Consider the following 8,832-nt stretch of genomic DNA (forward strand, 5'->3'; position numbering starts at 1 on the left):
GACATGCGTGCCTCGTCAGTAGTCTGAATTTGTCAGCTAACAGCACTACTAACAAACGCCTTCAGTGCTGCACTTTAGGTCGTCTGAGCCATCCATCGGCCGGCGCGCTCGGAGCTCCACTGCTGATGTCTGGGAGGGGGCGGGGATAGCGGCCCATTCAAAGCGCCGCGCCAAGCAGATCGTCTTGGGGTTTGGGTTTGTTGACAAGTTTGACTTTCCTCGCAAGCTGCAAAATAACTGCTTCGGAATGGCGACCCAATCTTATACGCCAGTGCCGCCCGGCGTGGGGATGGAAGAGAATTTTCTTTCCCTCGACGACATTCTCCTTTCTCAAGAGAAGCTGCCGTGCCGGACTGAAACCGCTTTCCCCCGGCTGGGCTTCCTGGAGAAGTCCGGCGACACCGGGGACATCCAGGAGGTAAGAGAACCGCGTTGATCCCACAAAAACCGTGTAAAACCGTATTTAAACCCAAATCTGACCGGTATTGCAGCCATGTGCATTGTTTTAGCGCTCTGTGTTGACATTTCTATGAGGAGGAACGGACAGTGATCAGCCGTGTTCATTGCACATGATTGCCCGAGCCGTTCATGCTGTAAATGCAGTACAGTAAATAGTTGCAAGACATGTTGAATATGTTTAACAGGCGCTGGCACTGAGCTACATATGAAATTGTAATACTTTTATTGTGCTAATGACATGATTTAATCCCGCACTTGTAATTTCTTTTGATGTACTCGGACAGTTGACCCTCGATTTAGAGACTCTTACCTCCTACTCCGACCTTGCAGAATTTAAGTAGGGGCACGACCGCGTACATAGACCTCAATGCCAGTCAGTTACAGGACGATCCTGGCGCTCTGTGTCGGATTGAGTCTTTGAGCTGTTAGTAGTCAATATTTTTGACAAGCTTTAGGGAAGAGTTGAAACATTGTACCAAAATTAAGCAAAATCGAATGAAAAGGTGATAGGAACGATAAACAAAGGAAGATTGTGAAATAAATATTTATTAGTGACAGTTTTAAAACTTAAGACAAGGTGATTTCATTTCGATATGCTACTGATTGTTGCTGTGTACTGAGATTGGTTCAGATAGAGGTCTTGGGAAGTTTAATTTAATCTTTTTCAAGGCCTTCTTACATGCTTGTCAGACCTGTACATTTCCACGGCACAGTCTTGAGGAGAAATGTGGTTTGTGTGAGTTTTCTGAGCTCTGCCTTTGGAGCTCCTGGCTGTAGAGAGTGTGCAGCGCTAGATCTGTCCGGTGTCTGTCCGGTCCAGGGGACGAAGATGGAGATGCCCCTGTGGCTGGCCAAGGGCCTGTACGACTCCAAGCGCCGGGTGGTGGCGGTGGACCTGCCCAAGGTGTACCGCGAGGGCTGGAGGACTGTGTTCGGCGCTGACCCCAACGTGGTGGACCTGCACAAGATGGGGCCCTACTACTACGGCCTGGGCTCCCAGCTGCTGCACTTCGACAGCCCGGAGAACCCCGACATTGCTCAGACAGTGTTGCAGGTGAGGGGCAGGGATCACGCACGCACCCATGACCTCGTGCATCAGTCATGAGAATGTTGCCATGGTGTCTGAAATGCAGTTTTCAACAGTAACTAATGCAAGGAGTATATTTGCATTGTTGCATGAACTATGCACTTCAGTTATTGTTGAAGGTGTGCAAGCAGTCATTATTGTAAGAGAGAGCAAGTGCAGGGTAAAATCTTGTTTTTTACAGCGGTATGATTTCCATATTTAAACACTATTAAAGTGTATATGATATTGTGACTTGCTGATCAGGATGCTCATTGGATCTAACCATCCACTTTCTAACTACTTTGTCCAATACAGGGACACATGGGAACCAGAGCCTACGTTGGCAAGCAGTGGGGAAAAATGGCAGCATACACCCTAGATGGGATGCCAGTCCATCGCAGGGCACACACAGGCACCCACACCAGGGCCAGTTTTCCCAGGAGCCAGTTAATCTACCAGTATTTCTTTGGCTGTGGAAGGAAACTAGAGAACCCACATGAACACAGGGAAGATCATACAGACTCTATACAGACAGCACCCTAGGAATTGAACCCAGGGCCCCAGTACTGCAAGGCAACAATGCTAACCTCTGTGTCACCATGCTGCCCCAGTTTTAATATCCTTGTTTTTAATGATAAAATAGCATTCTGTAGTACTGCCTGTGTTCGTTTGGGTTGTCTGTGGATATGCAGGTTTCCTCACATAGTCCAGAGACATGCTATCTGGGTTAAATGACATCTCTAAAATATATGCAGTATGTGTATGTGGTGTGTGATGGACTGGCATCCTGTTCAGGGTGTACTCCTGCCTTGTGCCCTATGTGTGCCAGGTTAGGCGTGATCTGCAAGTTTAAAGCAGAAAATGAATGGAACTGACGATGATGAATAATTCAGAACAACTCTGTGTAAAATGTCCTCTGACTGCTGCCTATTCTGAATTATTCCCTGTGACCAATTTACATCAGTCGCATGATTGCAAAATAAACAACATTTGAAATGCTTCCCAGGAAAGGATATCTAGTCATTTTAAAACAGCTTTGTGGGGAATCTACAGCCTCGGGATGCCCTACAGGGCAAGATGGCCCTTCAAGGACATGAAAAGAGGTCCTGTGGGTGTGCCTTTAGAACAGAAGGTGGGAAGTACCTCTGTACACAAAGAGTGGCGGGTGTCTGAAGGAGCCTGGTTATCAACGGCCACTCCCTGGGGGCGTTTCAATACTTTTGTTAATAATAAAAAAATATTTTTATCAGATTTTGTCCTAAATTAGGTAAATATTCTAGTGGTCCTGTAGTATTTGGAAGCAGAACAACGACTATAAAGTTCCCCTGAGAAGGTATAAGGGACAGAAAATATTTTAATTCAAATACTTTTCATAAAAAGTAATTGAAATGGAGATGATATAAATCACCTAGCCCTGCCTGGGAGCCTTCAAGATGCAGCCAGGAGAGATCCTTGGACGCGTGATCTCCAGCAGCCAGTCGAACAGGGTGGACTCTAATGCCTCCTTCGTTTTTAACCTTATTTCTTTGATCCAGCGAAGGCTTGATGATTGGAGTAACCTTCAGCAGCAGGGTTAAGGAAAGGCATTTACATAAGCATCACCTTAACTGCCAGGATAAGAGCTGAATGGGTTGAAGGGAAGTAACAGCATTTGCCTGTACTCTGACCATGGTCTCCAGGGCCTGCCTGTGGGAGACCAAGAGTCTAATAACTGTCAGTTTTGTAATGAATAAAGCTTTACAATTAATTCTTATTGGCTTTGGCTGAGGTTTTCAGCACTTACATTGCAAGCGTCTGTCTGTTTTGGGTAAGATACGCTAGGTACAGTATGTGTAATAAGTCACTGATATTCTGTGAACAGATTTTACCCCACTGTGTCATTTTCTAGAAACTGTACGTCTGTGATGTTAAATGCATTGCATTTGATCACCTGTATATTTCCACTGATTTATATACAGTATATTAGAAGTGCAAGGTATGCATTTACATGCATTACATTACATTTTACTTCACAAGAGCCACCACAAGATGGAGCCACTTCAGTACACTTACAATGACACTGAACGGTGTTGCTGGGCAGATTTGAGCTCCAAATCTGTTTCTGGGAGCTTTGTCATAGTTTTTCCTCAAAATTGATTTTCCGGCCCACTGTCTTAATCTAATGACGGAGACCAGCTTAGGGAAGAGGATTTTTATATATTAGAACGGTGACTATGAAATGGTTTGCTTTTCTTACCCTTGTGTCAATTTAAGTTTTCAATCTTTGTATTTTAATGCTTGAGCTGAGGTGGCACTGTGGTTAAGGATCTGTGCCTGTGGCTGGAAGGTTGCCAGTTCATATCCCGTGGCCGGCAGAGGAATCCAATTCTGTTGGGCCCCTGAGCAAGGCCCTTAACCCCAACTGCTCCAGGGGCGCTGTATAAATGGCTGACCCTGCGCTCTGACCCCATGCTTCTCTCCCTGTCTGTGTGTCTAATGGAGAGCAAGTTGGGGTATGTGAAAAAGACAAATTTTTAGTCTTTAGTCTTTAGTCTTTAGGAGTAGCAGCCTTGTTTTGTTTATGATCTCATATTCCTGTGCTGACCAGGTTTAGCCTGGTATAGCTGTTGAGATCTGCTTTATTTTATTCAACATGCCTTGGAGAAAAAGATAATACAGGAGAACAAATAAAATTGGTTATTTGGAAACGGATTCTAAAAGTAATTATACCATTCTCTCTTCTGGGTGTAATTAAATATAGAAATGTGAGTTGTTTACTCATTATATAGGCCAAGTGTCTTCCATGCTTGTGATATAGTGCAGTTATGATGCTGAGAGTTTTTAAATATAAATAATACATTTTATATATATATAGCAAAAACTGCATACATGTAAAAACAGCTTACTTTCTTTAAGTTACAAGTTGAATATAGCTATATTGAATTGAAAGGCAACCAGATTTTTCTAAATGTAAAAAAACTCTGTTCCATGTGTATGAGCTGTGTGTTACAATCTTGCGGAGTATATTTTGGGCAGAAAAATTCAAATTTGACATAATGATCAATAAACACCGTTTGTTGTTTGTATAAGCAACAATGTTCACAAATACTGCAACGAACACTAATTGCAACTATGGTATCTGTTGGCACTTGAGACATTTTTTGGCAATCCCAAATCGGTCTCTGACTTAATTTTTTTTAATTTTGCACTTTTTAAAATTTTTATTAATAGCTGTTTAAAAATGGCTCGAATGTACAGTGCGATCTCCATCAGTAGCTCTCTCCCATTATGTGGCACACCGTGTCTTCAGCCTAATCCAGACAAGGACAGTAATGGGCTCGTTTTCCCAGCCAGACATGCAGAGTTCCGTTTCTCCTCTCCTGCCTCCAGCCCACACTGTGTCTATTTCACCGACAGACGTTCGTCAAGCGCTTCCGGCGGATCATGGACTCCTCCCAGAACGCCTACAACGAGGACACGTCCGCGCTGGTGGAGAAGCTGGACTGCATGGAGAGGAGCTTGTTCCGCTCCGGCCAGGCCGGCCTCCACGACTTCCAGCGGTGGGAGAAGGGCCAGTCCTCCCAGATGACCGCTTCCAGCCTGGTGCAGCACTACCGCAAGCGGAAGTTCGCCGAGCTGGAGGCCTGAGGTCTGGGCAGGGCCGGCTGGGGCTCACGGGCCCGGTGAGGTGCCCGTGCCAGCCTCGCGGCCCTCATCTGCACCAGGAGGACACGTGAAGCAGCACAGCAACCCCTGGGAAAATCGGTGCTGGTGGTGGCAATCCACAATTTCGATTTGGACCTGCTACCATGATACTCGGCGGTGACAAAGGAGGTTCACTGATCTTAATAATGACTTGTTTCAGTCTGCCATTACAGATTCCTACCAGTGGTGGAAGGGACTGAGGCTTTGATTAGTCATTTATAAGGTAACATTCAAACCTTTCTGATTTGTTAGGGTAGAGATTCCAAGTTGGTTGAAGAAGATCCATGTCTGTAAGGCCTGGGACATGCTGTAACACCTTGCAGGGAGCTGTGATTCGCACAGAAGACTCTTTAAGACGGCGAGCTTACTCCATGACAGTTTGAACTAGGTCAGATGTAATTTGCAGAACAGCAGCTGGGGACCCTCTGTTATGTTTAATTAAGTGGGAAGCTCAAATCTTTTGACCGTGAGGACTGAGGGGCAGCCCTGAGGAATGACCCAACTTTTGTGAGGTTATAAATGTGCATTATGAACATATCTTTCTATCTGTATTGTTCGGCAGATAATTACAGTATCCTAAATGGGGAAGAGAAGCCCTCACTGATAATTCTATCAGGTATGGTTTTTGAAATAGTAATCTAAACCCTCAGCTACTAATTACATATTGCTGTGAAATAATTTTCCTATCTAGAGATAAAAGTGATATGTGTCCGTGACTTGAGTCCGTTTTAAACATTTCAGATTAAATTAGTCTCAATATTAAGATGTTCTGGTGCTCGCACAATGTGTAGACAAGTGAAGGAGCATTGTTCTTTTTCTGCTAGGGCTGAAAGAGCAAATATTAACTCTCAAACTGCAAACCCCTCTATCTGCATTTTGTCAAGTTGGCCTTTTAAAAGGGGTGTCATTACTTAATGCCCTTTTCTGTATAGTAAAAATTAAGGGACTGAAGATACTTTGCATGTACAGTAGTAAGGACAACATAAAGACCTGAAGGTCTGCTGAAAAATATGAAGTGGAAGAATTGTTTAGCAATTAAAATTCAAGGAGGCATTCAAAATCTCAGTCTCATGATCTCAAAAGAGGTAACAAGTCAATACCCTTTTGGAGTGAGCTATGTAAACATGGCATCCGAAAAATATTTTCAGTCCACCATAGACATGATGACAAAGGAGATGTTGAAGAGACAAAATATTAGACTTGTTCCTGGCTTACTTGTGTTCAGATGGTGACAGTCAAAACGCAGCAAGCGTGAATGTAATCATTGTTCTACTCAAGGATGGTGATGGCGTCTGTCTCGGGCTCCTCAAACCAACCAGGCAGTGCTTGTGAGTGTAAATAATTTGGCCAGGGAGTGCAGATGTTGTTTATGTACTGTAACTAATCCCCCTTCTCCTCGTTACTGTTTTGGTGTATCAAGATTGTTCTGGTTCAAAGACTTTTTATGACTTGTGGAGCAGTGGTTAGCATTGCTGCCTCACAGCTCTGGGGCCCTGGGTTCAGTTCCTGGGGTGCCGTCTGCAAGGTTTTGCTCAAGACCTGTGATCAATAGGTCTGGGTGCTCTGGTTTTCCCCCACAGTCCAAAGACATTCTGGTTAGTTAAATGGCTTCTGGGAATATTGGCCCTGGTGTTAGAGTGTGCGTGCGTGTGCCCTGCGCTGGACAGGCGTTCATCTAATCCTAGTTCCTATTGCTTGCTGGTTAAGGCACTGGCTCCCCCATGACCCTATATTGGATAAAGCTGTTAGAAGATGGATGGTTTGCAAATCTCGTGTTATGAGCATCAGCTGTAACACTGGTGAAAATGAGTATAGGAAACTCTCTATAGTTCTTAAACTACAAGTAGGTCATGCATGTTAATTACAGGAATACAGAAAAAAAGATCCATTTAAAGGACACAAAAGTGGAAAATATGTACTTGACCTTGATGACAAAGTAACACTTTTATTGATGCAATAAGTACTCTTTGTAGAGGAGCATTTTTTTTCCTCTTGTGTTTTGTTGATGATGATCTCTAAAAATCAGTCGGGTTGCTATTTACTTCTGTTTTCTCATGTTTTTTTCTTCCTTTTGTTTCCTTGTATATTCCCGATCAGTACTAAAAAACGTGCCCTGAAAAGATCTGTTTCTTGTGGTTGATTTTGACGTACATCACAACAAGCTGCAGCCATTCTCCTACTACCCTGTCGAATCCTGCACAGCAAACTGGGTCATATCCCCATATATAGAGGCAGAATGAAAGCCTGTTTGTATGACTGGCTCTTCGTTTTATTTATAATTTGGGTTCAGATCATACTGTTGCTACCGGAGAAGGCAGCAAGTGCAGTGGATTTCTTTCAATTTGCACGTGGGAGACTCTGTCAAATTCAGACAGGCACTCAGCTGAATTTCCTCCGAGTGGCTGGTAATGGGAATTTAGATAAACTCTTCTACAGTGGTTCAGCGTCATTGATTAAAACCCTGCTGGCAGATGCAGTCAGTTACTACCAGCGCAGACTGTCAACCAGACATTGAGCGTTCAGCCAGGGCTGGGAGCCCTGCTTCACTCTTCATGCTCACAGGCCCATGATCAGTAGCTGCTGAACTCGCAGGCTCAACTTACAGATAAGCAGATCAGGATCCACTTGAGGCCAAACCAAATACAGGTCTAGCAGTCAGAAAAGGTCCAGGTGGGAGTGCCTGTAATAAAGTCTCTTGCTCTATAGAAGTCTTCTGGTGTAGCTTAAGAGCAATATATTTTTTTAATCCATATAGCTGAGATCCTTAGCTAGGTGACTTTACAATGGGTATCTAATATTCATGCACATAAAATATAAAGGTAAGTTATTAAAATGAAACATAAGGCTGGCACCACCTGGAAGAGTGATGCAAGTGCTATAAAATTTGAACAGCAGACGAAGAGGATGCCAGGCATTAATGAAGCCAGTCTGCTGGCACATGCTCCACGTTTACAGCAATGAAAGTAAAAAGCACATCATTGTCGGCTTGCTAAGAATATACTGAAAGTCGATTTTTGCACAGCTAGACCACAAGTGCGGTGTGAACAGGTGAATCTCTTGCAGGTGCTGAAACGTGGTTGCTGTAGTTCTTCTGGTGCACTGTTTGTGTCTGGGACAGCTCTGAAGTTAACTTCCATTTTGTTTTTGGCAGCACGCTGCCAGTCTTTATGGAAAGAGCCTAGCCTGGGTGATCCCTCATCAAGAAGGGAAGAAAAGTCCCACAATTTAGATACTATAATATAGTTTAGATGGTTTTAATATGGTTTTGTATTACTAGAAGGTGACCTGATACAATTGTGAAACAGATCCCAAAAAGGTACTGGAAAGTCAGCTGACAGTACTGCTGTAGGACCAATTGTGAAATTAAAGGGGAGCCTTATTAAAAATTAAGTGGATGTTCAGGAAAGAGTGAAAACGGGATGCATACAAGGTGTTGCATCTAAAACATGCTGCCCAGTCGTGTTGATGAAGCAGATTCCCCGAGGTTCTGGAAGAAATGTTTGGATGAGATCCTCGGATCATTTGTCCACTAGCAATTAAACGATTCAATTAAACAATTAAACTAGCAATTAAACTGTGCAGAAGGGCCTCATCCTGTTTGCGGCCTTTCTTGAGCTATTGTG

The 8,832-nt window shown here is 43.8% G+C and overlaps 1 protein-coding gene across 1 annotated transcript; it reads left to right on the forward strand.

Moving 5' to 3' along the window:
- Nucleotides 1-156: 156 nt before the first annotated feature.
- Nucleotides 157-7,328, forward strand: gins3 (GINS complex subunit 3). The gene is made up of 3 exons (XM_088938795.1): nt 157-418; nt 1,280-1,513; nt 4,922-7,328. Exons 1-3 carry the CDS (start codon nt 248-250, stop codon nt 5,150-5,152), a joined length of 636 nt encoding a protein of 211 aa, XP_088794921.1. The 5' UTR covers nt 157-247; the 3' UTR covers nt 5,153-7,328.
- Nucleotides 7,329-8,832: the final 1,504 nt, after the last annotated feature.

This window comes from Atractosteus spatula, chromosome 21, assembly GCF_055471065.1.
Source record: "Atractosteus spatula isolate fAtrSpa1 chromosome 21, fAtrSpa1.hap1, whole genome shotgun sequence".
In the NCBI taxonomy this organism is placed as follows: domain Eukaryota; kingdom Metazoa; phylum Chordata; class Actinopteri; order Semionotiformes; family Lepisosteidae; genus Atractosteus; species Atractosteus spatula.

Bases quoted from the DNA above. Each gene is read 5' to 3' on its own strand.
- gins3 (XM_088938795.1), top strand. From the start codon at position 248: ATGGCGACCCAATCTTATACGCCAGTGCCGCCCGGCGTGGGGATGGAA. The intron at 419-1,279 runs GTAAGAGAACCG...TGTCCGGTCCAG, and splicing joins ACACCGGGGACATCCAGGAG to GGGACGAAGATGGAGATGCC. The intron at 1,514-4,921 runs GTGAGGGGCAGG...TTTCACCGACAG, and splicing joins TTGCTCAGACAGTGTTGCAG to ACGTTCGTCAAGCGCTTCCG.